The sequence below is a fragment of the Ctenopharyngodon idella genome, chromosome 10 (assembly GCF_019924925.1).
Source record: "Ctenopharyngodon idella isolate HZGC_01 chromosome 10, HZGC01, whole genome shotgun sequence".
Taxonomy (NCBI): Eukaryota; Metazoa; Chordata; class Actinopteri; order Cypriniformes; family Xenocyprididae; genus Ctenopharyngodon; species Ctenopharyngodon idella.
This window is the reverse complement of record NC_067229.1, coordinates 36,433,486-36,451,607: the sequence shown is the minus strand read 5'-3', so window position 1 is coordinate 36,451,607 and position 18,122 is coordinate 36,433,486. Positions and strand designations below refer to the sequence as shown.

The 18,122-nt window shown below is 37.1% G+C and overlaps 1 protein-coding gene across 1 annotated transcript; it reads left to right on the top strand.

Annotated features, from left to right (window-relative positions):
* Positions 1-179: 179 nt before the first annotated feature.
* fgf13b (fibroblast growth factor 13b) lies at positions 180-15,913 on the top strand. The gene is made up of 6 exons (XM_051908068.1): positions 180-1,590; positions 1,783-1,932; positions 10,795-10,905; positions 11,006-11,109; positions 12,331-12,529; positions 14,426-15,913. Exons 2-6 carry the CDS (start codon positions 1,881-1,883, stop codon positions 14,560-14,562), a joined length of 603 nt encoding a protein of 200 aa, XP_051764028.1. The 5' UTR covers positions 180-1,590; positions 1,783-1,880; the 3' UTR covers positions 14,563-15,913.
* Positions 15,914-18,122: the final 2,209 nt, after the last annotated feature.

Genomic DNA, 18,122 nt, shown 5'->3' with positions numbered 1-18,122 from the left:
TTTTTCAGCCTGCACCTGCAGTGTTTGTGGGTCATTTTCCCTGCATTTTACCATTTATACCTGTAAAGCAGTTTGTAGTGTCATGAGAAAACGTCCCAATGTTTGAATAATGCATTTTGTCACACTTCAGACTTCCTAACATAAAAGTATGAATATATAATATGTGGATTATATAATCCCTTTAGATGATTATATTTGTATGGATACCCATTCACATGCCTGAGTCATTTCTGTCTTTTATACTTTTCTGCTGAGTCAGAGAACTCGGTTCAGACTTGGGACCCAGCAAATATTGACAAGACTTGGCTGACTAATACTGCCCTCATAATTGACGTCCATGGCTGTTAAACTACTAGCTAATGCTATTGAAATAACAGTTAAGAAACAACAAACACAGACATTATGTGCTAAGTGTTGAGATGTGCTATTTGGGAAAAAACTACACCTTTTATGACATAAACTCTTAAGTGAAAAAACATAGTCTGTATAACTTTTATAGTTTGTTTTCCTTGAAACTTGTTCTTCTTTAGTGATTCATGGTGAATAAGCCAACATAAGTTTCCCAACAGAAACTACGTGAATTTTTGTAGGCTATGTCAGTATCTTGTGCTGAACATATAAAACTGGACAGATCTAGTTTAAAAGTTTTAAATATTTATAGTGCTCATATCCGACAGTCCAATTTAAAAAACAATGACTTGCTTCATCTTTTTTATGTAACAGGATTTGTGACTTCTCTGTGGCTGTCAAACAGGAAGTTCAAACTACATAATTAATGCTGCTTTTGGATGGGTGAATGAAATAACAATGGCAGAATGGCTTTCTGGGGTCAACTAGTCAACTTTATCTTTGGCATTTTTATAGGTAATTCTAGGGACTCGATATGTAAAGATTTATCTCACTCAAACAATATGTATACATTGTCAAGGGTCCAAGGCTCTTAACAGTTTTATCACATAAAAACGACGTATTGTTGCTATAGTTACCTTTTCGACAGTTACTTTTCAACAGTTATTTGATAGTAGCTAGCTAACGACTATAGGCTAACTTACTTGTTGAAATAATATAGGTTTTTTTCGTTCAGTGTTGTTTGAAACATTGTATAACAGATTTTCTTGGTTATATTTTAATTTACTGACCTGTAGCTGAACGAAACCAACATTTTAATCAAAGAATGCGGTGAGTTCAGTTAATGAATGGTCTTGCGTAAATCTACGTAATGTTTGTCAGCTCGGGCGCATTTTGACTCTTCTGACTGAAGCATCAGCGGAGGGCGACGTCACGCATCACGTGGTGAAGTTTGGGACTGGGCTTCACAACGCGACCTCAATAGTTGCGTAGCGAGGGTGATACACCGCCATGTGGTCTGATTGATGTGTCAAAGCACATCATGAGCGCACGAATTGCAATCTTGTACACTGCAAACTGAACGACACTAAAACAGCTTGGGAAGTGGCCTTTCACATTTTAATTTTATCCGAAGACTGTTGTTACAGTTTTTCACGCCTTGCTTTGCTGCCTTGTCTTTTGTCATATGGAACAAAGCGCTTATGCACACCTGCCAGAGAAGATAATAACGACCAGCAAACGGTAAGGATTCAGCAACATTAAAATGCACTGACTAATTATCCATTAAATAGGCCTACATTAAATGAAAAACATACAGACCTGATTTATTCTGGATACCATATGTATTCTTTGATTTAAAATATATGAAAAACATAATTAAAAAGACATCACACAATGGGAAATCGTTATGAACAGCGCTCTGGTTCCTTTAAGGAGGAGTTGGCCACTGTTTAATAGAAGAGCCAGTTTTGAATGATCGGATCGATTTGGTGCGAGTTATCATCTGGAATTCTTCATTAAAACTGGGATCTATGAGCGGGAAAGCATTACTAAAGACGAAAGAAGATAAGGATGCAACCAAGGGTAAGACATCACATATATATCATTTTCCTTAAACCTTTTATTCCCCCTCCATGTATTGACAAATTTGGTTGTTTATAATTACGCGCAAAAGGCGCACGTTGGAAGCCATTGATAGTTCTGGTTATGCAGGCGGTTACAATTAATGGGCCGATGTCAAGCATTGCGCGGAAAATCATTAAAAATTGATTCCCTCGTCGCTAGTAGCCGAACTATTAGGCCTCTACAAAGAGAGTAACATTAAATTATAAAAAATATGTTCGCGTTTAAGCTTAAAGATACACCTAACCAACAAGTGTGATGTTTATTTTACGATCATATTTTCGGTGCGGTCACTTTAAATCTACTTTAACAGCTGAGCGCGCTTCACGAGAAGCAAAAATAGCTTTCCACTCTTCTCACGTTTTACCTCAAAACAACAAACGCTTTAATTAAACAAACGTTCTTTTGGTAAAACGTGTTGATAGCAAGAAAATTATTATACACGTATTTCTTTCTTCTTTTTTTGAGCGTAATATAGACACTCTCCGCGCTTCAGTTCACGGATGTAGGCTGGGTACCTATTGCCATGGAGACAAAGAGGCGGAGAGGCTGCCTTATTAAAAATACATATCATGCTGTATAGAGCAGATGTATTCTGTTTTTAGTGTCTACAGTGGTTCTTTCACTGGATATAAATTGCATAACATTTTATATAAGGTCAACAAGCATTAAAGTGCATGCCTGATTTTTAGCCTAAATATGTGTGTTGTGTGCTTGGGTCATAAGTAATAATAGCTTCACAAACCCCTGAGAGGGAGCTGTAAATGCCAGTGCTGAGGATTACGTTTGATTAAGTTGTTACAGGAAAAACTCATTAAAGTTTATTACGTCATGGAAAAGCGAGGATTGATCTACACATCTACACTGAGGCCATGTTAAATGAGGGGTCATTAAAAAGACACAGCTTTTAATTATATTTAATAGACCTTTGGGGATTCAGCCTAAATGAAAGATTAAGCTTCTGCTGAGTTTTAATTGAACACACCGTTCATTTAGAACACCTTCATTACGTGTTAATTCTGTATGTCACCACTTGCGTCCAAATTTTTTAGTTTTACTTCAAAGATACATTGTTAACACTTTACAATAACGTTCCATTTATGAGCATGAGTTAGAAAAAAGTTCACACAAAAATAAAAAATAAAATTCTGTCATCATTTTCTCAACCTCACATTGTTCTTCCAAACGTGTATAAATTTCGTTGTTCTGCTGAACACAGAGGAAGATATTTGGAAGAATTTTTGTAACCAAGCAGATCTCGCCCCCCATTGACTACCATAGTATTTTTTCCCCCTATATGGTACTCAGTGGGGGGCGAGATCTGCTTGGTTGTAACAATTCTTCCAAATATCTTCCTTTGTGTACAGCAGAACAAAGAAATTCATATAGGTTTGGAACAACTTGAGAGTGAGTAAATGATGACAAAATTTTCATTTTTGGGTGAACTATCCCTTTAAGCCTAGTCTCAGACTAAAATGCATGTTTGAGCTGTTTTAACTAAAAAAAACTTGCACTGACATTGTTGTGTCTCAAGATGTATACCAGTAATGTTTTTCTTTTTTCTTTTCTGAGGCATGTTTATAAAAGCTACTGAAATATACTAATTGAACTGAAGCCTAATCCTGGCTTAATCTAAACTCTGTCTCTGAAACCAGGCCCTATTTATTAATCTTTCTTAATGTTAATTTTATCATTTACTAATATATTACTAAAATCAAAAGTTGTATTCATCAATATTATTTAAGGGACCTGAGCCTACATGAACAAACAATGAACAGTTGTATTGTCATTAATTAATGTTATCAAAGATTAATAAATACTGTAACAAATGTATTGCTCATTTTTAGTTAATGTTTGTCAACTAATGTTAACTATTGTAAAGTGTTACCGATACATCATATGCTGTGATATTGATACTAATAACATTGATTTTCCATGTTGAAGCCTCAGTGATTTACACTTTGTATCCTCATAAAAGTGTCAGTGACATGAATTCATCATATGCGATCTACTATATAAATGCTCCGCCCAAGACGTGTAAACAAATAATACAAAACATAAAATATTTTTTACAAATGTAATTACAGGTAGGCTATATATATATATATATAAAAAATCATGCAATACATTATGTTGGACCGTGTGAAAAATATGTTTTTTCCCTTTGTTTTTGCACTTTGTATCATTGCAAACTATTGTAGGCTATATGTGAAATTTACATGTGTATGTGTAATTGCATGACTAATTATTCAGTCTTAGATAGCCTAATACTTTGATGTGTTCAGCTTAGTAACTAATTATGTATTTGTCATTATTGAAAACATGACAGTTCAAGTTAATACTGTTGTAGATTTAGTGAAGAAGAGACAGTGTAGTTATCACTACATCCATGGCTTTACCACCAGATGTCAGTATCATCTTTCCAAACTTATTTGGTGTTTTTGCCTTTCGGCCTCCCTCTGTGTGTGTACGTGCACGGTTGCATGCGTCAGTATAGTTTAAATACGATTTATGTATTTTTGTCATACCAGAATTTTTCCTAAAACTGTTGTTCTGTCACTATGTTGAAGTATACACAGTTCAAGATGGCAAGGAGTACATTCTGTTGCGGGCGGAGTCAACTCAGTCTCTTGCAGTAGATCAGAAAGAAAACTCACCCTTTCATAGTAAATGTCAGGAGCTCTTTTGCTGTCCATTCTGGAAACTCTTCGTTCTAAAGAAAAAAGAAAACCCTGAAGGTTTGTCGAGATGAGAGGTTTATCGGTTCTGCCTGCTTAGCACCTTCAATGTTAATTTCACGAAAGAGTGTTCTTTGATAACCAGAGACTAGCATTAACATTGTTTTTATTATCAAAAACATAAAAAACACACCGTTCTAACCCACCGGAAGTAGCATACGTTGTAAATGTTTTATATTGCAACGCATGCTATTGTTTCAGTGCACAATGTACCAGTGCTGTTATGAATTTGAATGAACTGTTTTATGTTCTTTCGGTTGGACTTTCTGTCTCTGAATAGTAAGGGAATGTTTTCACGTCTAGGCCCGCACAAGTTCTTGTTACTCCTGCATGTGTACACTAACCGTATTTCAAACCCAGGTCTGTTTTATTGTGCACTTCATGAACGCTTGGATGTGATGATGTTGAGCCCTATGGTCTCTCTCAGCCCATTTCACATCTTTTAGCGCCATCTTGTGGTGCGCTTTAAGATCAGCTTCATCAGGGTGGGGTTGTTGTTTTCTCCTTCTCAACTGAAATGTGGCTGAGAACATAAGCACATTCAGTCATACAAATAACCCAAAGAGCTTTTTATATTTTTATGCTTTTGTACCATAGAATCAAAGACTACAACTTTGTTTTCTCATCATTACAAGATCTGCATAAGTGCTATAACCTGTTAGCGTTCCACTGTAGGCTACCACCCGTGGTACAAACACCAGACCTTAGGAATGCTAATGGGATAAACTATGAGGTTACTAATAGCCATAATAAATTAGATAGAGACTTTATGGTTATATTATTGCCTGGCAAATTCAATTCAGTTCCTAGATACAGAAACAACGGCGTCATATTTGTTAATAGCAGCACGGAAAATATAGAGTGTAGAAAAAAGTGCTTCATTTCAGGGTCCCTTATCTGTAAAGACATCAAGAATAGATAGAAGTTACTATCACCAGAGATTTAATGTGCATGAGTAATAAAGAGACTGCAAAAGGAAAATAGCATTACATAAAACACTTGTGTATGACAGTGACTTTGATACAATCTTAAACTTACATTAGATTAGTTGCATTAGAAGAACAGGAAAATATGCTTGGTTGTGTCGCATGTTGGCTCAACACACAACAGGAAGGAAAGCCAGACTAATTCGATTTCCCTTGTTTGAGAAAAAATCCTGTTTCCTCATTACGCCGATATCTCATTAGTCTCTCTTTCTGAACATGTAGCTGGTTCGCTCTGCTGTTCTGGACTGTTCCTAAACTGTCCATGCATGGTTTTTGGAGCTTGTAAACCAGCCAGATTTCTGACGCTTTTATTAACAAGAATAATATTTAGAAGCAGGGCTTTGTATCCAAATGGGGTTTATTCATTGGCCTGTTATTTTTCATGACGCTGCCTTGGAATCAATAATACTGTAATTTGTTATTGACTATAAGATGAATATATTGAGCATATACATCCTCAGGATTGTGATTAGGATTCATTCACAAAGGTGTTGAGAGTGCTCGCTCTACCCTCTTCTCTGCTCATCTTCTTGCTGTGAATGACCCTGAAGAGAATATTAGAGTTGGCATTATCTCAGATGCATCTGATGAATCATTGATAAGGCGCCCTAAACTCATAGTGGTCTGTCAATAACAGGCGATAATGATCTGCTATGATTGCCGGGCTGTGCTCTTTTAATGGACAGAATACTCATGAGAATTAGTTGAAAGTTCGCAACGCCCTTTTTCTTGCTTTGCACACTGTGAAGAAGTGCGAAAGAATAAATGCCATCTCTGGATGCCTCTGAGAGTAGCATGGCGTTTCCCTTGAGAAGATCTGTATCAGGTACACTTTTAGATATCTGAAGATATCCAGTCAGGGGGGTTTCTTTAAAAGGAGTTAGACAAATGAATGAGATATACATCTATATGCTGATAATGGCATGTTTGAGTGGGTGAATGGGGTTGTTTGTAATTAACAGAGAGGTGTGGGTCATTAGTGCTGTCCGTGGTGCTGAAATTCACCAGCTCAACTAAACGTCAGCTTAAGTGGGTCGGAAGAGTTTTCTAGTTGTTTCAGCAAAGGAGGATTGCAGCTTTAAAAAACAAACCATTTTCAAAAGAATATATTTTTCTGCTGTTCTTCAATGTAGTTGTTGGCACTATCCATCCTTATACACTGTAAAAATGTTTTTTTTAGGCAATTTAGAAATGTGTTTAATGTGGTAACATCTAAATGAACTGGTTTTGGATGGACCATTCAGTGAAAAATATTATATAACATTATTTAATCTTATTTAACTTTACATTATACAGTAAGAGTATTTTATGTAATATTATTATATTTATATGTAAGATAATTAATGTAAAATTGCTGCAGATTTTTAGATATTTTATAAATATAAACTATGAATTACCTTTAGTTACTTATATATTGAAAAAGACAATGCTACATACATTTATAGTAACATATTAGTGAAAAAAAATCACTTTTAATTGATGATAAATGAGGTGTTCCCAGAATTCCCTGTGCGAACCATCTTTTGTTTAGATATTATTTCAAAAAATTTGAAATTTTAGTGATATGTATGTCGCATTGATGTTGTTTTCTCTTTGTGCTTGGTCTATGTTATTATTAGTTGCCGGAAAGGCCAATTTTTATGAATTTTAAGTCGTTATGTGGCCTTATCCACATATTTTGCAGTAACAAACATATATGAATACCACAAATTAGTTGGTAAATTAATGTTATAAATAAGATATGCGTTACAAACTGTAAAATGTAATGTCACCAAAATGCTTCATTGTAATAATCATATTTTACGGTAAAGTTCTAGCAACCACAGGTTTTTTTTTGTTTGTTTTTTATAAATTTAACGAAGCAATTTTACAGTACACTCTTAAAAATTAAGGTTCCAAAAGCAGGTTTTCTCAGCAGTGCCATAGAAGAACCATTTTTGGTTCCCCAAATGAACCTTTCAGTGAGCAGTTCTTAAAAGACTGTAAAGAACATTTTAATAATCTAAAGAATTTATTTTCCCCTATAAAGAACCCTTTTTTTTGCAACTGAAAGGTTCCATGGATGTTTAAGGTTCTTCATGAAACCATAGGTGCCAATAAGAACCTTTATTTTCAAGAGTGTGTAATTCTACAAAACAAAACAAAATATGTTATAAATAAAAAACTATAATGAGTTGGATTATATGTGCCAAAAAGGCCACTCCTCATTACAGGACGCTCTAATGTTGCCTGTTTATACACGGCGGCTTGTTGAAGACCACAGTCACGTCTCTGGGGCTGTCTGTCACCATGCAGCCGCTGAAGCCGTGCTGCTGCAGGAGCCACTGCGAGGAGAACGAGCTGCTGCTGCTGCTGCAATCCAACCTAGTCTCGAAAAGAGAGCAGTCTGGAATCTCCGCACTGGTGGATGTGGATATTTTTCTTTCATGGATCATATTGCTGACACCTGAGTTTAAATTCCGTTTCATACGCCTCTGAATTACCATATTTTGGGCGGTCTTGGGGAACGAGGACGGGGAATCTGTTGAGTACCTATGCAGATCTCCACTGCTGAAAACATGAGCGCATCTGCAGGGGAAGCCGATTAATCTGCTCAACTTCAATTAAAGGCTGCGTTATTGAAAGGCGGGGACCTCTTGCTCACAATTTTCCTGCACAATTCCTCCCCTCTCTCTTTCTCACATGAAGACAATATTTAATTATTTCCTCAGAGGCATTGTGTTAACAGGTGCCCATTTTTCTGAATCAGCGCATGGCTTAGTAAAGCTTTGGATCATGGCACAATGGCACGCGTTTCTCTCTCATACAAACGCGCAACAAAAAGGCAACATTTTCTAGAAGACAGCTTTTTTTCCCCGGAGAGAAGAAGAGGAGCTGCTGTCCGGGATCTGCTGCACCATGTCAGGGCACAACAGCCGACGCTGAATGAAGCGGCTGTGAAGGATTCAAACCAAGTGATTTGTCAATAGAAAATATGCCCATTCTTGTGGGGACAACGGTGGACTTCTGAAATGACCATTACGCAGTCCGTCATGGAGTACTGATTTTTCTTCCTCACTGACAATGTTCTGAGCACACAGGACTTTAATATACACAACATATGGTCATTTTTAATCTGGGACGCGTCGCCACAACAAAACGCCAAACTGGCTACAGCCGCAGCGATCGCCAGCTCCCTCATTCGGCAGAAGAGGCAGGCGAGGGAGCGGGAGAAAGCCAATGCCAACCGCTGCGCCAGCAGCCCCAATAAGAGCATTGGGAACTGCGAGAAGCCCAGCAAGCTCAACTTGTTCTCACGCGTCAAACTCTTCGGCTCAAAGAAACGCAAGAGAAGACGGCCAGGTCTGATGTTATGTGTGTTCTTTTTATCAGACTTTACCCAGATAGCCATGTCCATCAATCATCGTCATCATCCTCATCCTCATTGACTGTCTTAAGAAAACATGACTACACTTTGCTCTATCTTTAACTCCTTATGTACGAGTCTGAACTGTACTAAGATCCGCTGCGCAGAGTAACAAGACAAGGATTTCACACTTCACTGCTTTTGAGCACTGGCTTCTCTCTGAGCTAGAGCTGATGTTGCAATATCACCAGGGCACAGAGCTCCTCACTTGTTCTACGCTACATATCATGCAGTCTGAATCAGAGGTTGGGCTAAACAGAGATCTGTGGCACTCTTTTGGTTATGCTGACTTTCATTTGATGGATTTCTATTGCTAATATTGAACATTTATTGATAATATGTTGTTGATATGATCACTGGTTGGTCTTCAGTGTTTTTCACTTTTTATTCAGCAATAAATAATAAATGTTGAATTTGTTTATGAATTAATATAGTTGGTTTCTGGTTGGTAGGTTGGCGGTTTTGTTGGGTCACAGAAAATGTGCTTAGTAACATGCAAAATAACAACAAAAAAACTTTAAAATATACTTAAAATTATATATTCTGTTGAGATAGTCATGCTTGAAGCTTTGAAAATACAACCACTTACAAGTGAAAGCAGTACAAAACTAAATGTGACCCTGGACCAAAAAAAAAAAACAGTCATAAGGGTTAACCATTGTTTATACATCATCTGAAAGCTGAATAAATAAGCTTTCCATTGATGTATGGTTTGTTAGGATAGGGCAATATGTGAAATATGTGAAAATCTGGAATCTGAGGGTGCAAAAAAAAAAAAAGAAAATATTGAGAAAATCGCCTTTAAAGTTGTCCAAATGAAGTCCTTAGCAATGCATATTACTTACAAAAATATTTTTTTTATATATTTACGGTAGGAAATTTACAAAATATCTTCATGGTACATGATCTTTACTTAATATCCTAATGATTTTTGGCATAAAAGAAAAATCGGTAATTTTGACCCATACAATGTATTGTTGGCTATTGCTACAAATATACCCTTGTGACTTATGACTGGTTTTGTGGTCCAAGGTCACAATTAGAAATGTAAAATATTATTAATAATAGTAACATAAATAACAGAAGCAAATAAATAGTAAATAATATTCAAAAATATTATTTAATATGACTGAACTTGACTACTTTGGTCAATGAAAATAGGTCAGGTCAAGTAGAAATACCTCTTAAAGGAAACATCTGCATAAGTGGGGAAACGGGAATTACTATAATTAATTGTCTGGAAAATTGTTTGTTACTGAAACTATTATTTTACAGCATCATCAAATATCAATAGCACAGGATTGATAAACATTAACGTGATTTGTGCTCTTGTTGCTCCTTTTGTTTTTGCATTTTCTCTTGTATACAGTGAGGTAATAAAGTTTTTTAACTCATAAATTCAGAGCTGTTTAGCTGGAATCAGAATATTACAGAAATGCATGTTATATAAGCCATAGTTATCTATCACCTAAACACCGAGGAATGCTTGCCAAATGCCTGGGTCCTGTTGGCACCAGCACTCACTATGTTTTCACAATTCACATTTTATGGTTTTCCAACAGTCATTTCTTGGCTTTCACAAGCGGCTGTGCCTTTGTTCTGGATGTTCTTTTCTTCTTCACCTCATATAATGTGTTGTTTCATGCCCTCCCTTTCCCCCCTCTTCCTAAATTGTGTTGTCTCAATTCCACAGAGCCTCAGCTCAAGGGGATAGTCACCAAGCTCTACAGTCGACAAGGCTTTCATCTACAACTCCAAGCTGATGGGACCATCGATGGTACAAAAGAGGAAGATAATAGCTATGGTCCGTTCACTACATGTAACATGTTTAAACATGACCGACCGATCCTACACGCTTCTTTCCCATGGGTTCAATTCTCTTTTGTTGTACTGTAACTTCACAGCTATTTTCAACCTCATCCCTGTTGGACTGCGGGTGGTGGCTATACAGGGCGTTCAGACCAAGCTCTACCTGGCCATGAACAACGAAGGCTACCTGTACACCTCTGTAAGTATGCTGATCTCTTCATACTGCATCTTTGTGAGTCCCTCCTACACATTGTGGGCTCTTCTGAGATCAGGGCAGTAGTAAACATCCCACATTTCGTCTCTGCCGCTCTCATTGTAGTTAAATCTATGTCTTAGACAGCATCATGGATGCCTGAGGATCCAAGCTGTTAACTTAAAGGTTGCAGGTTGGATTCCAGACAGCGTGCGATCGATAGACTGAAGAGTTAATGAGATCCAACTCCTGCCCAAACACCATCTGCCTCTCTTATTTATCGCTGCATTGTATCGTGATCATATTCAAAGAAGAGATAATGGCATATTTAGATGTTCTTGTCAGCACCTCGCATTCACACAAAGATAATTCACACTTCATATAATTGCTTTGTATTTGGACTATCTATAGAACGCTCTTGGGAGATGATGCATCATCATACCCAAGGTTTTCTGCCTGATATCTACTCTGCAGTTTTTAAATATGGAGAAATCACAATAATGCTCTAATGGATATTCTGCTTTGTGAGTGCCTCCCTCGCCTCTTTCCTTTGATTAAATGTGCTTTGGCGACATGAATTATTTAGTGCTGTGCCAATAAGTGCTTCTGTCAATTCAAAATGGACATTTTGAGCAACATTGCTGGCATTAGAACGCTAAAGATTGCAGTGGCGCTTGAAACTCTTGGCCAGGTCTGTGCTTTCATTATGCAGGAACAGTTTAAACTGTACTTTTCCATTTCAACTGTGTGGGTTCACGTCTGACTGCCCACAGGAATACTCAAAACTCGCACCCATGGTCGTGCCGGTATACACGTATCTCCTTGTTGAGTTTGAGAGGTTGTTTTCCCCAGAATGAATGTATTGATCTGCAGGAATGAGTCAAAGTGGTTCGGGACTCAGGAGTTTAATGGTAATCAATCCGCACCACAAACTGGACGGGGCGGCGTGCTACCACGTTTAGACCACTTATTACGGTTCCAATCAGTGGAATTTACCTTCAGGTTTAAAGACAAATCATGATGAGGTGTTGTGTGGATATTGATGGAGGCTGGTCCTGGACCATCTTCAGCTCAAATTTGTCTGCTCTCGCTTTCTTCATCTCTCCCGCGCACACACATTTTTTTTTCTCTCTCCCTTATGCAAATACTCCTCCACAAACATGTAAGAATAATTCTCTCTTGTCTCTTATGTCTCTGTTGTCCTCTCTGCCCATTTCACTCTCACAGGAGCACTTCACGCCAGAGTGCAAATTCAAAGAGTCAGTGTTTGAGAACTATTACGTGACCTACTCATCAATGATCTATCGGCAGCAGCAGTCGGGCCGAGGCTGGTACCTGGGTCTCAACAAAGAAGGTCAAATCATGAAGGGCAACCATGTAAAGAAGACCAAGCCGGCTGCACACTTCATCCCTAAACCTCTCAAAGGTTCGTTCAAGTGTCTCCTGCACCGACCGCTGGGCTGATGGCTTTCTAAAAATATCTATTTTAGATTGAGGATATATTGGCTGATTGTAGCACAAGCATTTAAGTAGCTTGTTGGCTTTCAGCACGTATCTGCAGTTGTTTGGTCTTATTGCTTTATAAAAAGATGAAAATGCAGATGTGTTGGAAGTGCATGTTTGTATTGTAGAAAGTTAAATTGCATAACCGTGACTGTGCTATTAAAGTAGAGATGTCAGTTTAAGTTTTATCAGACATTTATTGGACACTGACTTAAAGTTAATCTTTAAAAACATTAGTAATTTAAAAACAATATATAATCTTAATCTTACATAATATTATGTAATCTTATCTGAACATTATAATGTTGTGATGCCTAAATTCTAGGTAGGTTTTAGTTTTATATTTAATTATTTTAGAAAAAATACAATAAAATGTTAATGTTAACTATTTATTGGTTATTGGCCATAATATTAAAATAATTACTGCGTTAACTAGAATCTTGATATCAATCCCTAATTCTCAAATATCGCTCTCCCATTGACCAAAAAAACCCCATAAAAGAAGACATAGTTAAGTATAGGCGCATTTTTTTTGCCCTAAGAAATAGTTTTTCCTCTTTCCTACTTAAATTAAAGTGGTGCCTTTCTTTCTCAGAACTGGCTAGATCCGAAGGGAAATCAAAAACTGCAGCTGCTTGTGTGCAGTCATAAGTGAAGCTAAGATGACTAGACATTAGTCTGCTTGAAATGAGCATGGGAGCTCCATGCAATTAGATTTAAAACAAAGTTATATTATATTAGAACAATGTGCAGAACAATTTTTTTTTATTTTTTACTGCAATCAGGTGTTTTTGTGCTGTATATTGTGCTTACCTGGAACTTCTCAAATGATGATGTTCCGTTTCGACAAACAACAGACCAGAAGTTATTCATTTCCAATTGAGAGTATAATAAGGGAGCTGAGTGGATTTCCGATCATATATGCGTATGTGGAATTTTTGGTTCCTTTTTAATCTTTGGTTGCGTTGAAAAATATTTGAACTTTTGCAGCTAGATAGTATGCGACCGCCTGACCGGATGTGATGTATTCTAATGAAAACTATGAGCGCAAATGAAAATTACTAATATTTTTCCACTAAAACGTATTTCCTTAAAACACTATTTCTTTTTAATTATGTCAGATAATTATGTCAGAAATAGTTATTTTAAAATCATTATATAATTATTTACGTTGATTATACTTAGAAAACCTACTATGTTTTTCTTTCAAACATATTGATGGTCACTTGTTTTGTGTGGATATATTCATATATTCATTATTCAATCATTTTACCGCCAAAAATGTGATAAACTTATGCGAATATTGGAGATGGAGTAGGAACACCTAAAATACTCTGAAAGTGTTCAATGTTGCATTGCTGTTCAGTGCGAAACCGAGCCGCTTGGTTCTTTTTAGTGAATCAAAAACATTAAGCGCGACTACGTCCAGTTCCGGACTAACGACTCTTATGAGGCGGTTCCTTTTTAGTGAATCAAAAACATAAAGCTTGACTACTAAAATCTCATTCCTGAGCAAAAGACTGGTATGAAAATGTATTTTTAGTTAATCACAGTTTTTTTATATACTTTATCTTATAAAAAGGTATATATATGAAGTATGTTCCCACATTTTATGTTCTTTCAAATTTTTCTTCCTTAAATTCAAAGGAATTAGTAAAAGAACCCTTAAAGATTCAGAATCATTACATTTCTTGTGATTCCCATCCCTAGTGCTGTGTAGACACTAATAGAAGTTATTGATTTACTAATAAAGAGACAAGCTTGCTAGAATCTAAACATGAGACTCATGAGGCCTGTTACTTGTGTCTCCCCATTATAGTTGCTATGTACAGAGAGCCGTCGCTCCATGATCTGACTGAGTTCTCCCGTTCCGGAAGTGGTACTCCAACCAAGAGCCGCAGCGCCTCGGCCATGCTCAACGGTGGCAAGACTCTAAGCCACAATGAGTCAACATAACCGCAGGGCACACCTGCGGTCTGCTGCTGTACAGCTGCTGGACTCGACCATCAACTAAACAGCACAAACGCGTTTACAAGAGTGCGGTGAAACCCTTAGCTGGTCACTAGCTAGTGTTTCCTGAAATCACTGTGATGAGAACACAAGTGCAAACCTACATTGTACAATCTTCTGCAGGTCAGCCTCCTGAGACAAACTAACCAAGCCATCTTATTGATGTAGGGGTCTGCCTCCGTTTGCGGGTGATCCCCGTTTCCATGTGTAGCATACAGAGCTGTGGTTCTACCCCGTGGCGTTTTCACAGAATCTTCTAGAACTTTTGTGTTTTGCTCCATTTCTTCTTAGGAATGCCAACTCCATAGTGCTGAGTCAACTACAACTTGACAATAGCAGCTTGTGCGACCCATTTATCGGTATATAGAGGCAGAAATCCCAAAGGTGTTGGACATATGATAAAAGTCTTTCAGCTCAGCTTTTTTGAGGCAGCGGTTCATTGTTGTGTGCTTTTTAGATGAGGCGTTTTGCTCCATGCTTCTCTTTTTCTGTCTTTTCAGCGCCCCCCTCACCCCCCACCCCCCATTGTTATTCTGCAAATTAAACAGATTTAGGGTTCGGTCTGTCTGCACACCAAAGATGTCATTAGTCTCTTTGTATGGAGGTAAGTCAATTTGTGTAATTTCAGCTCCCTCAGACAGATGGCTGAGAAAACCGCAAGAGTGAATGTCATTTAGTCAGAGGAAATGTATTCAGGATAGATAAAGGCTACTCGCTGTGCGTCCCTGCTTTTTTTTGTCTGTTTATGTCTTCCTTTACTTCCCTTCTAATTTGGGAACCCAGCATCTTGGAGAAGTGTCAAATCAGAAAATGTTAAATTATTGATTAACATCAACCCGGTAAGATTTCCATTACATAAAAACAGGTCAGGCTTTTTTTTTACACCACTCTTTTTGGTAAAACATGTAATGAAAGCCAAGCAAGAGAAAGCTTCCATTGCTTTAACAGGGCTAAATCAGCATAAGTAAATAACTCGTGTATGAAACTTCATTCTTCTAGTTATTCTTTCTCGTCTTCAGTGGTCAGGCAGCAGCCCCATGTTATAATTTTGATCAAAATCCTCTTCTGTTGTATGTATGTATGTATGTATGAAGCATATTTAATGCATGGGGGACAGTGGACGCTGCATGTTGTGTGGCTATGTATATTAACTACAATATGGAACCATGTGCTCTAATGGATACTGGAGTAAAATACAAATGTATATAAATGCATTTTATCTTGCTACCCGCCCGTTTATTATTTGTTGTACATTTAAGAAGCTGCACTGAATAAAATGTTTTGTATGTTCAGAGCACTCATGACGTTTGATTATGTGTTAAGTGACTCTTTTTCAAAACAATACTAACGAATACAAGAGTAACTGTATGTTGTATGTTACAACCCTACATTAAAAAACAAACATTTTACATATATAAATCCTCAAAAATTTTCATTCTGAAATGAAATAAATATAAAAATATGCATTAAATATGTAATATAAAATAAAATAATACAAACAAAAAGTAAGTAAAAAGTTTTAAGTATAAAATAAATACATACATACATATACAGTGTATTAGTTAGGGGCATAAACAGGATATTTGTGTTTATGAATGTATTTATGGCAGATAATAACCCCAAAGCTCTTATATAAAATAAAAATCTGTAAAATAAGATTTTATCCGTCAATATTTTGCTTATACACCAAATGTGACCAATATATCCCATTGCAGACTTGAATAACATTAAAACGATCAAAGCTGACCTTAGTTTTAAACATGTTACAGATAAATGCAATTATTAGACGCCTCCCTGAAATACTTAATTCTGATTGGCCAATCACTGCCCATCATAAAGACTGGCTGACTATATTTTTGTTACATAACATCACTTAATTAGTAGTTTGACATACTGGGCTAAAGTTATTAGTAACTGAAATATATAATGACAACAGTAGCAAATAACTTTACATATAAAGTGGCTTTGACTAAATGATGAATTTGTTGTTCTGTACCAGTTTGTCAGTGAAACTCTTCACACCCTTTAAATATGCAGATTCTGTGACATTCAGAACTCCTCAGGAACATACTCAATGTTCATTTTGGCACTGCAGTGCATAAACAGTAGTGAATTCATCTGAATTTAAACCATAACTCGTGAATAAACATCAGGTCAGCAAGCACGGTTTGATTTTTAAGTAGATAGTTCTACCTGCTTTTATATTCATGAATTCATATTGATGAAGACACCGTGAATGAAGAAATTGATTTTGTTGTGCTTTGCTTCAGCGGAGTGGTGTAATGAAACCTTGATAATGTCTAATGCATAACCTATAGGGAGGTCATTGGAAAACCATCTACTGTTGTTTAATGTACTGTAAATGGACATGATATAGGCCTCATTTAAAGGCCATCCAATTCAACTCTATTTAACTCAAATGCGATCAAACCATTAAATAAGGTATATAGGGAGATTCTAATGGAAAATCACTGAAAATAAAGAAGGCAAGATGGTCTTGCTTGATTATGTTTTCCAAGATGTTCAAAACGCAATCAAGCATTTGAGACAGACCAATAGTGTAAAGCAGCAGAAGAAAATGAAATTACAGAACATAGCTTCAACTTTAATTGTTTTTGGCTATCATATACCAAAGAATTGACTCCAAAACTACAGGAAAACTCATACACTCATTCAAGAACACAGGATGGTCACTTCAAGAATACATAATGTGCCTCAATAAGCTCCATGGGTGAATCTGGGATGGTTACATCATCAGTGCCCAGGCTAAGGCCATCAAGTCCTATGTTAATATTTCATAACCTGAAATGAATTTTGAATGAACTGGGCTTTCATTCCCAATAAACCCCGTGAGACGGATTATTTGCCCCTGGGAAAGGCGCTAAAGACTTTGCATTCATTAACATTCTTATAATTAAAATAGCATTGCATGTGGTGAAGAGGATGTGACATCACCTGATTGGTAGCCAGATGGTGCCTTGAACGAGAAGCACAAGCTGACTGATATGGAAGAGTGATGTGGGATGGATAGATGTGTAGATACTAAAGAAAGGAAATGAGATGGAGGAGTAAAGTTATGATGGACAGCTCAGTGCTGATCTGCCGCTTTAAAATCTGATTCCGAGAGCAGCACTCAGGAAATTGTGCTCCGTGCTGCACCAGTAAATGAAAATAATGAATGGAGGGAGACTAGACAAGAGTGAGTCTGGGCTGAATCGCATGTACGGCCGGGCAGCCCCTGCTTTGTTTGTGCAGTCATGCATGGTCACTCTAACTCTACCACGGTCAACCTGGACTCTATAAAGGAAAGGCACGGTTCGGTGAGCACCGGCTTCTTAGAAGAAGAATTTTATTGGCTATACTGTGGGAAATATCAAGTTCTAACATGACTTCTTACATAACATCGGCAAACCCGCAGATACTAGAAAGTATAGTTGCAGGTTTGTGTTTGTATTTACAGTACAGCAGTGTGCTGGAGCAGGTTTGAGCGTGAAGTTCCCATCTGT

Coding starts and splice junctions, on each gene's coding strand:
- fgf13b (XM_051908068.1), top strand. CDS start 1,881: ATGAGCGGGAAAGCATTACTAAAGACGAAAGAAGATAAGGATGCAACC. Junction 10,906..11,005: donor AGAGGAAGATAATAGCTATG/GTCCGTTCACTA, acceptor GTAACTTCACAG/CTATTTTCAACCTCATCCCT. Junction 11,110..12,330: donor AAGGCTACCTGTACACCTCT/GTAAGTATGCTG, acceptor TCACTCTCACAG/GAGCACTTCACGCCAGAGTG.